We start from the raw sequence: 16,657 nt of genomic DNA, 5'->3' as shown, positions 1-16,657 counted from the left end.
ATGATTTCTACAGGCAAACACACTGCTGACATCTCTGAGTACATATGAAGGACCCTTTTCAATCCATTCCTGCCTGTAGATCCTCCTCCTACCTATACTTCAGCTATAGCTGCCTGTATTTACTTTATATGAGTGTGTGTGTACCTGTGTGCTCGTGTATGTGTGCACCCACCTGAGAGTACCAGCTCCTGCTCCATCACACCACAGCCCAACACCTCCAGCCAGTCGCCCTGGAAACGCACCTCCATTTCAAAGGAGGGATGTGTGAAAGGGAAGTAACACTCCACCCAGCGGATCTCCAGCTCTAAAAAATGAAAGAAGTGAAACAGATGAACATAGAGGTGAAGGTACTTCTAAGGATAAAAGGAGAAACCATGACTTTTACTTGCTTTTACTCTTTTTTTTTACTCTTTTACTCATTTATACATTTCTGTCCATTTTCTCAGCTCCACAAATCTTATATAGCATGTGCACTTTGTAGTTCTACAATTACAGACTGTAGTCCATCCATTTATCCATATACATTGTAAGCTCCTTTTGTATTGATGAGAGTGGATCAGGCACAGCAAGTGCTGCTGGAGTTTTTAAACCCCTCAGTGTTGCTTTTGGAGTGAGAATAATCCACCAACCAATGAAGTGGACAGTGCCCTGTGACCACTGATAAAAGACCAGAAGGTGACCAACACAAAGTGTGCAGCAACAGATCTAGAGCTACTCTCTCTGGCTTTACAGCTACAAAGAAGGCCAATTGGAATAGGTGTGGACAGTGAGTGGGTACAGTTTTTAAAAATTCTAGCAGCACTTGTTATGTCAGATCCACTTACACCACTGCTAATACTTGGTTATATTTAGCTGTGTGAATGCAAACATTTATTAATTAACGTTGTAATTGTACTGGAAAATGTATCTGACACATGGCCATATAAACATAATGAGAAAGATGAAATGCCAGCACAGTGTTTGGAGTATTCTTCAAAGCAAAATTGTATTGTGAAACTGTCACACTCAGAGGAGTCTCAAAGTGGACAATGCAGGGTTTAGGAGTTCTGTTCAACAAGCAGGACAAGCCACAACATGAAAACAAACCACTATGTCATTTTGGCCAGAAAGATTTTGGATTCCTTCTGAAAGCTTTTAAACAGGCCCATAAGTGGCACAGCTGTCTAAGCCTTAGTCCAATCAGGAGACTGCAAGTTCGATCCCTGGTGATGCCTCAGTCATCCAAAGCTGGGGAGAAAGGACAATTGGCCTTGATTGCTCTGGATGGCTGGAACTGCCTTCCCTCTCCCAATCACTCAGTGTAGTGATAATCAATCTGGTTTTCTGTTAGCTAACATAACACAACTGGACAGCCCTCCTCCTAGCTGAGCATCCCTCAAATGTTATGTCAAGAAAAAGAAATGCAGTGGATGGCTGCTTTTTGCTTCGAAAACCATGACTGAAATAAGTAAAAATGGACTGTTTCTTGATTTTTGTTTCGTGGGTGGAAAAAATGAGAAATGGTTTTACAGTTTCACAAACTCATCATAACCTCAAATAACAAACAAACAGAAATGGAACTAATGGGTCATATTTTATTTAAGGAAAAATGTAATGCATATAAGCATGTAAGTCCTGCTCTGGGTGACTGTTTGTGAGGAGTTTGGTGTGTTCCCCCTGTGTCTGCGTGGGTTTCCTCAGGGGTCTCCGGTTTCCTCCCAGTCTAAAAACACACATTGGTAGGTGGATTGGCGACTCAAAAGTGTCCATAGGTGTGAGTGTGTGAGTGTGTGTCGCCCTGTGAAGGACTGGCGCCCTCCAGGGTGTGTTCCTGCCTTGCACCCAGTGATTTCGGGTAGGCTCCAGACCCACCGCGACCCTGAACTGGATAAGAAGTTACAGACAATGAATGAATGAATGAATGAATGAATGAATGAATGTAATGAATATTACTTCACTTGTCAAGAAAGCTGTAACCTTCTCAAGAGTGGACGTGGCAATCATTCAATTTGAACGGGGGGGGGGGGGGGGGGCATTGTTTAAACCACAAGCTTAAGCTTTGTAACATAAATCTAATCCATGCAGGACCTACCTTCTCCAAAGAGGTGCCTGATGAGGCGAGTGAGCGTCTGTTTGAGGTTGAACTCTACCAGTTTAACGGCCTCCAGGGTATGTGTCTCCTGCTTCTGTGGCGTTCGGCGACCACCAGCCTCAAACAGACACAGATCTGCACCATTCTCCACTTCGGCAAACAGCTGAGAAAGCATTAAGGGAGATGCATTAAAACATTTGCACGATACTCCCATTCACTTATACTACAGTAAAAAAAAAAGTACAGCAGTGGTTTCTTGAAAGAGAGGTGAATATTTTAATATTTCATTACAGAACTGTGTAGAATATGAGAGCATAACACCTGGAGATTAAATGGGGTGTATGAAAACAACACAATTTTAAAATCTACAACTGAGGTACAACTGCTCCCAAATTTTCCCTAAATTTAATATGTATCCAAGAGGGTACCACCACAGTGACAGCAAAAAGTACCACCACAGTGACAGTATTTTTTTACAGTGTAGGTGGGTGGGTGGATGGCAGACTGGAAGGAAGGAAGGCTGGAAGGAAGCAAATTGCTTTCAAATTTTTTGTTGGGATATTAGGGAGTCATCTCAACCACCACCAATTTGCAGCATCTGCCTGGATGATGCAACAGTACACTCAGCACATGTCAGCTACCATTGATAGAGTCTACTGTTAACAGTGCATTTTAATTATTTTTTGTTGTTGTTGCTTTTTAAAGCTGTGGACAGAAGTGGCCATAGTTGTAGTTTTAGCAGAACAACAGGACAGGGGTAATACCCCTATTTATTTATTTATTAATATTTTTAAAAAATGGCCTTAGCATCAGGGCCTTGGTTTTACGTTTCACCTGAAGGACAGTGCCATTTGTTCTGTACAACATCATCATAACTGTACTAGGGCACTAGGTGCAGAGCATAGGAATGGTGGCCACCTGATGAAGTAACTTGTTTGGGCATTTTGAATTTATAAAGCTTTACAACTGAGATATTAAATCCAGACCTTGGATCCAGGTTCCAGGCCAGGAATATAAAATAGAGCCATTATAGAGTCATCTGGACTTCTGCTAAATTTTTAGGTCCTATTGAAATCCTTACAGAGGTTTTTATAGTTCACTCATACCCAAAAGCAGTGATTAAGCACAGGTTTAAATGTACAGGGTGGGCCATTTATATGGATACAGCTTAATAAAATGGGAATGGTTGGAGATATTAACTTCCTGTTTGTGGCACATTAGTATATGGGAGGGGGGGGAACTTTTCAAGATGGGTGGTGACCATGGTGGCCATTTTGAAGTTGCAACTATTGTTTTTTTCAATGAGAAGAGGGTCATGTGACACATCAAACTTATTGTGAATTTCACAAGAAAAACAATGATGTGCTTGGTTTTAACGTAACTTTATTCTTTCATGAGTTATTTACAAGTTTCTGACCACTTATAAAATGTGTTCAAAGTGCTGCCCATTGTGTTGGATTGTCAATGCAACCCTCTTCTCCCACTCTTCACACACTGATAGCCACACCGCAGGAGAAATGCTAGAACAGGCTTCCAGTATCCGTAGTTTCAGGTGCTGCACATCTCGTATCTTCACAACATAGACAGTTGCCTTCAGATGACCCCAAAGATAAAAGTCTAAGGGGGTCAGATCGGAAGACCTTGGGGGCCATTCAACTGGCCCACGACGACCAATCCACTTTCCAGGAAATCGTTCATCTAGGAATGCTTGGCCTTGCCACCCATAATGTGGTGGTGCACCATCTTGCTGGAAAAACTCAGGGAACGTGCCAGCTTCAGTGCATAAAGAACACATCATTATGTAGCAATTTCGCATATCCAGTGGCCTTGAGGTTTCCATTGATGAAGATTGGCCCCACTATCTTTGTACCCCATATACCACACCATACCATCATGATGTGCAGCACCTGAAACTACGGATGTGCAACGGTGTTGCTATCAGTGTGTGAAGAGTGGGACAAGAGGGTTGCACACCATTGTTTTTCTTGTGAAATTCCCAATAAGTTTGATGTGTAACATGACCCTCTTCCCATTGAAAAACAAAAAACAAAAGTTGGATCCAAAATGGCCACCATGGTCACCACACATCTTCTATCCTCTCCCATATACTAATGTGCCACAAACAATAAGTTAATATCTCCAACCATTCCCATTTTATTAAGGTGTATCCATATAAATGGCCCACCCTGTAGACGAATTTAAATGTGAACAATTGCTGTAAATTCTCTTAAATGAAGAGAAAATAAAACATAAAAGTTACACATTATGTCCAACTATATCCAGACAATCATTTTAATGTGTGAATTCAGCTTTTTATGTTGCATCAAATTCTGGATGCATCTACTACACTTGGCAGTGTCTGCTAGTTTATAGGATTTGAAAAACAAATGATATTGCAATCATTTCTGGGAAAGTTGTGCTGCTAAATTCGATATTTCTGTTGACAGGCTCCTGCCTCTCCAAGGGCTTCTCAAACATAATTCATTGTATTTGAACTGCTCTAAAGATTCCTCCCAAGTGGAAATAAAGAATACCAGTTGAGGTCTTAAAAACAGCATAAAAACAGAGAGTCCTTGACCCAGTGGACACTGGAAAAAAAGGCTGACCTCGTGGTTGGAGAAAAGCCGAACTCCCTCCATTTGGTGAAATACGGGGTAGTGGCTGGAGTCGATTTCATCTCTCCTGTACACATCCCCAGCCAGGAGGAAGCAGTCAAGGCCAGAGCGGACCAGCTCCTTCTGATGTGCAGAGGTGTGGGCTCTCAGCATGTGAGTGCGGTTCAGGTAGTAGTTATCACCCTTCTTTCGGCTGGGGTGGTCTGCAGGGATGAGTAAACTGTCGAAGTTCTGTTCCACAGTGACCACAGGACTGAGGGTATCATGCACAGAGAAGAGAGGCGTGCCAGAGCGGCTAAAGTAGGAGCGGTAAAAATGGTCTTTAATGCGCTCCTTAATGAGCCAGAGTGGGTGGTGTGCTTGGTTGTGAAGGTTGCGGCCCACCATGGACAGGATTTTGGCCGTCACATTGGTTATATCATCCCGAGGGTGCACATGCCCAAGAACCTCCACAGAACTGTCATTAATCCGAGGCTGGGAAAAATGGCTGTGCATGGACTGCCTCCTATAGAGGTGAAGTTTCTGAGTCACTATAAAGCCACTGGACCCCAGACGGGTGATGGGCCTGTTGAAGGTGATGGGTTTTAACAGGTGCAGACATCTGTGCAGGGTTCTACAGTAGACGCCCATAGCTGGATCAAGGTCAACAACCTGTAACAATTAAAAAAATAATAATAATAATTAATTAAAGATTAAAGGGCAATAAAATACACAGTAGCTTTAAAGCAAATCCAGTAACACCACCCCCACAGTTTTTAAGCATGTTTCTCTAAAACAATCCATGTCAGAGAAAACATTATATTCCTTGCCTTTTTAAAAGAGAAAATAAAAAGTTTGATGCAGTTTCTAAAGTTTCTATACACCCACCATTCACTCTCAGTTCAGATACTGCACATCTCGATAACAATATTTACTCACTTAGGCCACCTACAGCACCTACACTCATTTGCTACTTTATAAAGGTATAAAGTGGACCATAATAAACCACTTAAAATAATATAATAAAAAATAAATAAAAAAATAATAAAAGCCAGTCAGAACAGAGGTCATTTACATACCATCAGTCTTAAAGTGACAAAAGAAAGCTGTGTGTCAACCTAGGGGTCATCTAAAACAAACCACAACACTGTCAGAACAGTGTTGCTGTTATGAAGGAGGAAATAAAAATCATATATAATGTACTCAGCCCATGAGTACACAAAACCACCCACTGTATCACTAGCTCTTCACAGGGGTCATCAGGTAGGCACCTCTTCTCGTTGGAGTTTCGCTGAAAGGCTCAACAGTGAAGTCTGGCGTGCCAGACCCACCCCACTCCAACCCAACTTTACAGTCCTTTCACCATCAACAACCGTAAATCCACACTGGCCTCCCTGGTGATTAAGCTCCTGTACCCACTGGCACCGTTAATGCATGCTCAGTACCACCAGTTCCATGTGATCTTTACGTGCTACATAACCAACAGTCACAATAGCATCTCTACAGTGCATTTCTTCAAATAATCCCTGAGTATTTATAATAATAAACAAACAAATAAATAAATAATCATGACTCTTTCTATATACATACATAGGTTATATACAGTCTTGCTTCAACAAGTTGCAGTAGACTACAAAGTATAAAGTGTTAGGCACGATATGACTTTCATTTCACTGCTCCATAAAATAAACAGATTTTGTGCTCAGGCAGAATGAGACTGACATTAAGTGAATAAGAAACAAGTTAGATTAGCTGATTTACTGCATAATCAGATGATGGTTCAGCTACAGAATGTTTAGTGACAGCCACCACTAAATAGATAAAAATATATTGTGCAAGGAAACCAAGGTTTAAAACCCAGGCATCAGTCCAGCCAGAAATCTAGTGAGTTTAGCTGGAGTTTGAGCTTCTAAAGCATCTGACTCATCAAACGGACAATTTCTGAGGTGCAGTGAGTGGAGCCATTAGCGCACTAACAGATACACAGCAGGGAAGCAATTCTGCAACTCTGGAACAGAGAAACTGGAGAAACGGCTAAAGAATAAAATAGAGTTGACTTTTTCCACAGAGGAAAATTACATTAAACCCTTTAGACTCCATTCCCAGTAGACGTAAGGATTAAGAATCATGACTTAAAGGAATACTTAAAATTGCTTCCCAAAACTGTGATATATATGTCCATGCCATTCATTCATTTTGGTTTTCAGTCTCATTTTCTCTCCATTTCTCCAGATCTCAGTCATTCAGCCCTTTGGTCTCTCATTTCATTTTTAAAAATAGATCTTCTGAACAATGCTAGAGAACAGAGATATTGAACTCCAGACCCTAAATCCAATTTACAGTCCAGGATTTTGTAGTTACTAGGAGGTCATTTATATAAGAGAAACTGGTCTCTGAACTCCAGCTGTGGAACCCACCTCTCTGTAAAAAAGTTTTCTCTACCTCAACACACATGATTCAACTCAGGAAAGAGTTAGGTATGACACTAGGTGGGCTCTGCCATATATGAACTGCTTTAATTTAAATTAACAGATCTGTATAGAGCCATCATTTGTGAGTGTGATGAGCGACTGTTGAAAACCACATAAACCACTCAACCACTCACTGTACAGCACAATCTGAAACCCATAACTCCAGCATGTCTAACTTGACTGATTTAACATTGCTTTGCTTTGTTAATAAGCATCTAAGTTGACAAAATCACACATCAAATTAGGATAAACAGGTGTTTCAAAAAATCCTACACGTAATTAAACACTAACACATTAAGGTATATTTTTATGGAATTGTTTATTGTTACCCTCAAGAATCAGTGGTCAGCCTTCTTTGATACAAAATGTACCAAGCTGAGGTGCCCTTGAGACTTACTTAACCAAGCACAAATTTCAGCAGGTAGTCTCGCAGTGACACAGCTCCAGGGACCTGGAGGTTGTGGGTTCATGTCCCACTCCGGGTGACTGTCTGTGAGAAGTTTGGTGTTTTCTCCCCATGTCCGCGTGGGTTTCCTCCGGGTGCTCTGGTTTCCTCCCAATGATTCTGGGTAGGCTGGATAAGTGTTTACAGACAATGAAGGAGTGACTGATTGAATTAATTATAAATTATTGATTGATTCTTTCATTGTCTGAAACCTCTTATCCAGTTCAGGGTCACGGTGGGTCCTTCACAGGACGACACACACATTCACTCACACACTCACACCGATAGACATTTTTGAGTCGCCAATCCACCTACCAACATGTGTTTTTGGACCGTGGGAGGAAACCGGAGCACCCGGAGGAAACCCACGCGGACACAGGGGAGAACACACCAAATTCCTCACAGACAGTCACCCGGAGCGGGACTCAAACCCACAACCTCCAGGTCCCTGGAGCTGTGTGACTGCGACACTACCTGCTGCACCACCGTGCCGCCCTAAAAAAACAAAACATCAAAAATCCTGAACCATGTTCAAAACACTATTTGTTAGGTCCTTACATTCTAGGCAGGAAGTAGACCTCTAGTGATATGGACAACACCACTATGTTCCACATGGTAGGTGGACATTGCATTCCTATACTAGGCAAGCAAACTTTAATTATGAATAAAATAGTATGGATATACTGCCAAATACATACATGAAAATGTAACTGTTAAACTGATCCAGCCAATCTGTGAGTACACACTATATTTAGTATTTATCTACTGTTCTATTAGCACATATCCTCTTCTCCTCTCAGTTCACAAGACAATAGGATTTGTCCAGACAGTAGGGACACTCAGGACAGTCAGACAATGCAGGCCACATTTATTACACCCCAACATTTCTTCTCTTGAAGCCTGGCACAAATATTTGCCTTTGCCTGGCAATATGTCACAAGCCTGAAAGAGTGATAGGTCGGGACACACTTCTATTCACGGTCGTCCTCTCCCGGTCCCGGGCACACGACACGAAACTGGAGTGAGTGACGCACGGCACAAACAGATGCACAGACACAGAGTGACAGAAGAGGGTGATGTGAGAGTGACGCGAAAAGTTTGCGACACAAAGGCAAAAAGAGTGTTGCATTGCAGTGGCATTGCAGCACAGTGCCTTATGGCTGGGCTCCTGCGAGTGCTGCTCCACTTCAGGCTCTTGTTTTACAGTTGCCCTACTGCTGCCGTGCTGCAAATCAAACCAAAAGCGCCAAGCTGACCTGCCCGATTTTATGCAAAGAGCATAAAAACCCAGGAAAGATGCTTGCACTCAAACTTAATGTGGAAAGCTCTTAACTATATATACACAGGGAGAAATCTGAAGTTCTCTGTTAAGCGTGCTCACACACACACACATACACACAGAGCAGGGTTTATGAGCTAGTGGTGATTGTTCATCTTCTGCCCTCGTGCTGTAATATGTGGAGAATACACTGCTTCATCCATGTCCATATATCAAGTCACGTCTCCACACACCCACCAGTCAAGGCCTGCCAGAAATTGCAGTAAATCCACAGGCCTGCTGCACCAGCATACGCTCAGAGCTGGCATATACATGTGTATGTTTCTGTGAAGGAGTGTATGTTGAAAAAACAGTGTATGGCATTTTGTGCACACATGGACTCATCATTGGTGATAAAGCCCCCTAAAGTAGTGTACCATATTCAATGGTAGTTATATTTTTGTAACTCGAAAATGTTCCATAACACAGCTCCAGGGTTCTGCCTTGGGTCACTGTTATTGTGAGTGTATTCTCCCTTGGTTTCCTTCCATTGTCCAAAAACAAATGTTGGTATATGGATTGGCTACCCAAACCTTTCATAAGTGTGAGTGTTTGAATGGGTGCGTATGTGATGCCCTGTGATGAACTGGCACCACGTCCATTCGGTGTTCCTGCCTTCTACCCAATGATTCAGGGTAAGCTCTGAACCCAACGTGACCCTTAACAGAATGCAGCGGTTACAGATAATGAATGAAGGAATACAATATTCCATTAGTGCTGTCCACATTAACATTTGATTTAGTGTGATTTATCAGGAAACTTTTTATTTTAAACACTAATAAATCATGTAAACAAATTTGTTCCCATAATTCACATCTTTTTTTATTTATTTAATTATTTTTTACAAAACCTAGTGATGTTTTACTTGTTTTATTAGGTGATTTATACACAACTTCACTACCTTTGAGTTCAGAAGGTAAATTACATTATTTTTACCTGAGTGGACCCTCAAGGAGTACATTTTCTGTACCATATTTAATAATAACTCTAGATTTTAAAGCTATTTTAAATAACTTTAAAATAAAGTTATTTTACACAGTTCTAAAATAATAGATTACAGATATTCAACTCTCCTCTTGGAGAAGGGAATGTAATATACCTTTAGGGAACAAAACTGGACTTTAACACCACTGTTGTACCTTTAAAAGTATATGTGCACTGCCACTATAGTGACAATAACACACCTCTACATTTTTTCCTGAGAGTGTACCTCTCTCTCCCAACCACCCCTATCCCCCCCACTACACACACACACACAGAAAAAGAGATTTTAATATCATAAAAATAAAATTTACACAGTCCCTTTTCAAAATAGTGGACATATTGGACTTGGTAGCTTCTGGAGAGCAAAATACACCTGTACAGTAAGTTTGTTTCAGGGAGTAAATATCAACCCTGTTTGTCCTTGAGAACATTTTTGGGAACACTGTGCCATCTCAAATGAGCCACAGAGTAATTTTAAACTGCACTGCAGTGAAATGAAGATGCAGTGACATCAATAAATAGTTAATGATGGATGGGTAGGGGAAGGGGATGAGCTAAACTTGCCAAATGGCATTAAGCTCTTTCTAATAAGCTGCTCTCAGGCGTCAGCCCTGATGGTGTCCTACACTCCTCACGGAGAAGGCTGGACCTCCCTGAGCCGTCACATATGAATGATGTAGACCAGAAGGACTCTGGCTTTTTATTCTGCCTCCACCTTTTCATGCTCTTTCTCCCTTTGGCCCTGTCTTTGCCTGTCTCCTTCTTTTAACTCCTCTACTTTCTTTCTCGCTTTTTCCTCTCACTGTCTTCTCTCTTTATCAGCTCATTCACAATGCTGTCACTTGCTCTCAAACACAACCTTTGTCAGCGCAGTGAACCATGTGCACACAAGGGGTTCAAGGCCACCACACAGAACAGCTATAATATATATTTACTATGTTCAAAAGCTGGTGGACACTCTTCACAATTAGAGAATAAAAATACTTGGAGGTGCACTCGGGTAGAACACACTATTCAAGTGTTAAATTTGTATGAGTTGTACATTTAAAATGTTTTTGTTTGTTTGTGTGTATGTAAAATGTATAATTGTAATTCAAAAGCCAAACATTCTCCCGCTGTTTTGTCATTTCATGGTAAATGTTGCACATAAAATTTTAATACTGTATTTATAGCTGAATTCTGTCAAAATGCTGAGTTCTGTCAAAGAACAAAGCACTACAAAAGCACGTAAATCGATTTGTTCTGTTCTTTGGGATAATAATGTATGTGATGTTTGGGTCAGGTAAAATGGCTTTGATGATACCATTTGGGAAAATAGTGTATTAATTTTAATTAATTATTTTTTGTTTTTTTCCCCCCATTTTTAAAGAAAATGAGAATTCACTCATTCATTCATTATCTGTAACCGCCTACCCGGAATCGTTGGGCGCAAGGCAGGAACACACCCTGGGGAGGGGGCTACAGTCTTTCGCAGGGTGACACACACTCATACATTCATTCACACAATCACACCTATGGACAATTTTGAGTCGCCAATCCACCTACCAACGTGTGTTTTTGGACTGTGGGAGGAAACCCACGCAGACACAGGGAGGACACACCAAACTCCTTACAGACAGTCACCCGGAACGGGACTAAAATGAAAATTGTAATTAATAACACTATGCATATGTTACAATAAAATTTAAAAAGAGTTGGAGAATTACAATTGCACATTCCACAAAAACACTCTCAATCTGAATGTACACCTGTTGTACACCTAACAATCTGAACACTCAAAAACCCTCCAGGTTACACCTTCAGTGCCATTACTTAGGAAACAAATTGTACTATATCCTATATTAAATGTAGATTTACATTATTAGTACCTTTAGTGACAATAATGTACCTGTATTGTACCTTTTTTTTGTGAGTGTATAAACAAACGTAAAACATATGGTATGCTATACACCATGCTAAATGTCAAGGGTCAGCCAAAAGGATGTAAATCCTGCCCTCCCCCACCCCCCAGCTGTGGAGGGGTGGAGAATTTAGACTGCATTTTCTGGTGTGATGGAGCACCATTTGAGAAAAAAAATGGGAGTGTCTAGTTTTATACTAGAGCTAATGCAAAAAAGAAAATATGAGAAATATACATAATATACATTATACATTATGACACAAATGACTGTTCATTGGTGTCATTATGTATAAGAAAGTCCTAGTTATGCACAATATGGGTATCTTGTTTTTTTTTGTTTTCTTGTTTCTGTTTGTACCTGTTGCAACTGTTAAATGCTGTTTTGGTTATGTAGTAGGCATATCCCAGGCAATTTTTTAGGGGCTTTGTAGGTGTTGCATTTTTGGACAGATCATCATTGATCACATGCTGAAGGTAGTTGTATCAGCTGAAATGCTGAGGCTCCAGGGCGTGTTTACCTCCAAGATATCTGGACTTTTCTACCTTTGTACAATTCAGAGACATGGAGACCCTCACGCAACAAACAAGGCAAATTTGAAAAACGAATAAATACCTTGTTAAAAAAGACAAAATCACAACCATGCACACAACCAAAATCTGATGCTCCGTCATCCTGTACTCTGTAGGCACCCTATGCCATCACATATTTGCCTTCTTTTATTACAGATTTTGGGCGGCACCGTGGCGCAGCAGGTAGTGTCACAGTCACACAGCTCCAGGGGCCTGGAGGTTGTGGGTTCGATTCCCGCTCCGGGTGACTGTCTGTGAGGAGTTGGTGTGTTCTCCCCGTGTCCGCGTGGGTTTCCTCCGGGTGCTCCGGTTTCCTCCCACAGTCCAAAAACACACGTTGGTAGGTGGATTGGTGACTCAAAAAGTGTGTGTGTGTCTGTGTTGCCCTGTGAAGGACTGGCGCCCCCTCCTTGCGCCCAATGATTCCAGGTAGGCTCTGGACCCACCATGACCCTGAACTGGATAAGCAGCTACAGATAATGAATGAATTATAGATTTTAATATCATTACATTACATTTTCATTATTACGTCTCCATTATTCTGCTCATTTTCACACTATTTTAAAAGAAGGATACTGATAGTGTCAGGAACGCAGAGCGGACTGACTGAGGGCGGACGCATTCGCTACAACACAATAAACGTTTATTAAAGGAAAATAACAAAACAGAGACTTTTAACATGAGGAAAACAGGCTAAACTGGACACTACGAAATACACAGGGCAAACGGGACAGACAGACAACAAAGCGAAACAACGACCAAGGAAATGAAACGACGACGGGGGAAACTTCGGAGACAGACAGATAACACGACCGACTTGACATATAACAAAGGTGAAATGTTCCACAAGAGGATGTGAGACAAGAGGGCTTAAATACTAGACATAAACGAGACACACCTGGACAGATAACGAGGGGACAGGTTAACAAATGACAGACGAGGAGGCGGGACAAAGGCGGGACTAGAATAATAACAAACATAGCCATGTGCTAAAAGAGCACATGACCGGGGAAAACAGACATGACGAGACGAGGGCGTGACAGATAGGTATTGTCAAGATCAGTTTCTGATATTGGATGTCTACTGGAAGCCACTCAAAGTAATCTCTAAGGGAGTGGGAAGTGCCCCACAAAGGGTGCATCTTAAAAGAACACTAGGTAAAATGCTGCGGACTCATGACAAAGACTGAGAATACTACTGGCACTTAACTAGTCTCATTTCTCAAACGTGTACTTGAACCTGATTCTCAAGTAACTGGCTGGTAACTATTCACTCCAGTACACAATCATAGAAAGTCATTAAGGAGGGGGAAATGATCAGAAACGAGTGCACTAAGCCAACATTCAGCGTTTGTGAGCATGTGGGGAGCTATAGTGTGTGAGAAGGACGTCTTTCAGCACAGCAGAAACGCTGCTTTGTTTAAATTAGCGCTGGTGATTGTTCAAAGGTTAATGGAGCCAGCCTTGTGTAAAGGTGTCTGTCCACTCTGCTGTGCATTGTGCACTGGAATGTCAAGGGTTGTGCTCCACCTGCCAGAGCTCAGCACGAATATGGCCAGACTTTACTATTTTTACCTTGGAGCCCAGCCGTCTTGGCGAGTCCTCAGAAGACATCAGCCTGCCTCAAAGTGGAGTTCTAAAGCGCAGAGATAAGGATACTCACAGCATAAGGATCAAGCTGAGGATTCTTCCCTCCAGATCTGCTCTACAGTTGTGTGGGAGCTATAAAGAAGCTGAGAGCCTTCAGAAGCTCTTCTGAATGATGCTGTGTATTCATGTAAAACTGCCTGCTGCTGTCCTCTCTCTCTTTCTCTCTCCCACTCTCTTTCTTTCTTTCTTTCTTTCTCACTCTCTCTCCCACAGGCTTAAACAACACAGACTCCTTTGGCGAAGCTGAGATGATGTCATTGCAGTACTGTACAACCCTGCGTAACTAATCTGTGCTGGGGCTTTATGTATGAGTTTGCTCACTGTAAAGCAGAGGTGTCCAGGTCGGGTCCTGGAGGGCTTCGGTTGAGTCATTATACTGATTTCCCTGCTCAAACACAGCTGATTGAATAGGAAGGCAGACTCTAAAGATTATTTCTGTAGCCTCAGCATCTATCAAGCACATAAAAACATTACGCCTCCTGTGATGGAGTTTCCTCCATCAACACTAAAATACGAACCAATAGAAGCCCCATCACCTTTAGTCTCTGCTTCAGTTGCTACACACAAAGAAGCACATCTGAAATCAACTGCACATTCAGGTAGCCACCAATAGAAGGGTCTTGCCAGTTTCCTACTGACGGACACTCTTCACGTCTAATGGTGCTTTTCCACTGCATGGGGTCTTCTCAACTTGACAATTTTAGATGGTCACTTTTCCAGCAGCACTGCTCCCCCACGAAACGAAGCCTGTGACATCCCATCTCTAACGCTTTGAAAATCACAACATAATGTTAAGCGCTGTTTACTTGTGATGCATTTTTTAGTTTTTTGGACTGAACACAACTCCACATTCCAGTAGTCATAGATCATTTTTCGTTGTTCAGCTTTCGCTGGAGATTTTTTCTTCTGCCACCAACTCAAGGAGCGTTTAAAACTCTTGAAAACACCTTGAAGTAATGTTATAAGTTGCCGCTGCAAGTCAGACAAAAAAAAAAACGTGGAAGCTGCTGGAACATTTACAAGCGGCTAGTTTGAGCTGGAGCACTGCATTTCATGGCGATTGACATTGGTCTCTCTGTCCAATCAGTGCTCTGCAAGGTTTACACGTCATGATTTAGTGCCTACTCTGCTCGTCTGGAACCGTAAGCAAGCAGGGACTAAAAACGTACCTGGTTCCAGGGACTAGGTACCAGATCTGATCAGTGGAAATACAAAACAGCTGATCTGAGTCCAGTTGTGTGGGTTCCATGCAGTGGAAATATGCCTTAAGTGGATTTTTACAAACGCCTCTGCCTGCATATGACTTTATTTACTGAGGATATGATTTGTCATCTTGTAAAATTATTTGTTTTTTCTGAGGTCCATTTTCTGCCAGAAAAAAATGCTTATTCATTGACAATATGTAAGCAAGTACGTATTATGTTTATTTATTATGTCGATAAATACCTTTTCTATTGTTTTTATTGAAACATATAAATGTAATTCAAACAATCTCCCATTCTTTGTAAGTTTATGGCAACTGCTGTGTAGTATTAAAAATGACATTTTATTGTCATTTTATTCAACCAAACTTAAGTGAAAAGTGAAAATTAAGTAAACTCTGAGTTTGACTTCCTCTTGTCCCACCCCTAGCTGAAATAGAGAATGTGATTGGTCCTGCCACTGAGCTTGACTATCGTGCAGTTTCAGAAGAGTGGATTTCTTTTAATAAGCCGCTAAACACAATTATACAATTGCCGTTATAAATGGTGCTGGATGCAGATAAATAGGAACACATGTACTTCAAATTTGAGAGGTGCTGGATGTGGTTCCGGCAGGATCTGTCTCAAATTAAGCACTGTGTATATATGATACACTTAAACTTTACATTTACAAAATGATGACTTTACAGGAGAACACACACAGAGAAATGTGCGCTCACACTCACACACACACACACACACACACACACACAGACACACACACACAGACACACACACACAGACACACACACACAGACACCAGCTCAGCCAGAGGCAGTGTCGGTCAGTGTCAACCCCTTCGAGAATACCATGGACGGCACACAATTAGTAATTAGTGAAGAAGAGGAGAGAGGCTCTGCAGCAGATTCCCACTTCTACTCCTCACACTCCTGTTCAGCTCACAGCTCCTGTTCCCAGCAGATACAGGCTGCCTCACTCTCCATTCCACATGCAGCAGAAGAGCCCTCACATCTGTACTTCAGAAAATAGAGACTACTTCTTTATATAGACCATAGAATTGGATTTTAACCCCTGAACGAAAGGCTCATTAAAATTTTTACCATATAATTACAGCTTCAAAAACATATTGACCCTTCACAGACCTGTGATAAGGACAATAGCACTTCTGTCATTGCTATGTCTAGGCACAGCATTGCAGAAAGTGCACTGTGTATCTTTGGAGGAGTGTAAGATCCAATCACTTAATCCAGTCACTATCTCGGTACTTTCTTACCTGTTTGATTTCATGGGGGTGGTTTCCCAGACAGGGATTAAGCCAATGGAGAGGAAAAAATATCAAGATTCAAAATGCTGCGTAGTCCAGGACTAGGCTTAATCCCTGTCTGGGAAACTACCCAGTGGTGATAAAAAGCCAGATGGCGACACTCCTTGCTGTCCTAACTGTGATGTATAG

At 41.6% G+C, this 16,657-nt stretch overlaps 1 protein-coding gene across 3 annotated transcripts in view; it reads right to left on the bottom strand.

Moving 5' to 3' along the window:
• The window catches only part of fars2 (phenylalanyl-tRNA synthetase 2, mitochondrial), a 181,514-nt gene that overhangs the window by 124,339 nt on the left and 40,518 nt on the right, over positions 1–16,657 (bottom strand). For all 3 annotated transcript variants that reach the window (XR_010804352.1, XM_066683027.1, XM_066683028.1), the window contains exons 2-4: positions 4,678–5,337; positions 2,072–2,234; positions 173–304 (exon numbers count right to left, since the gene is read on the bottom strand). Coding sequence is in view for 2 of the 3 variants with exons in the window: in XM_066683027.1 (XP_066539124.1) it covers positions 173–304; positions 2,072–2,234; positions 4,678–5,316 (934 nt within the window). In the remaining variant the exon portion in view is untranslated. The remainder of the gene's footprint in view (positions 1–172; positions 305–2,071; positions 2,235–4,677; positions 5,338–16,657) is intronic.

The sequence above is a fragment of the Hoplias malabaricus genome, chromosome 10 (assembly GCF_029633855.1).
Source record: "Hoplias malabaricus isolate fHopMal1 chromosome 10, fHopMal1.hap1, whole genome shotgun sequence".
Taxonomy (NCBI): Eukaryota; Metazoa; Chordata; class Actinopteri; order Characiformes; family Erythrinidae; genus Hoplias; species Hoplias malabaricus.
The sequence above is the reverse complement of the archived record's forward strand: the minus strand, read 5'-3'. Positions and strand labels throughout refer to the sequence as shown.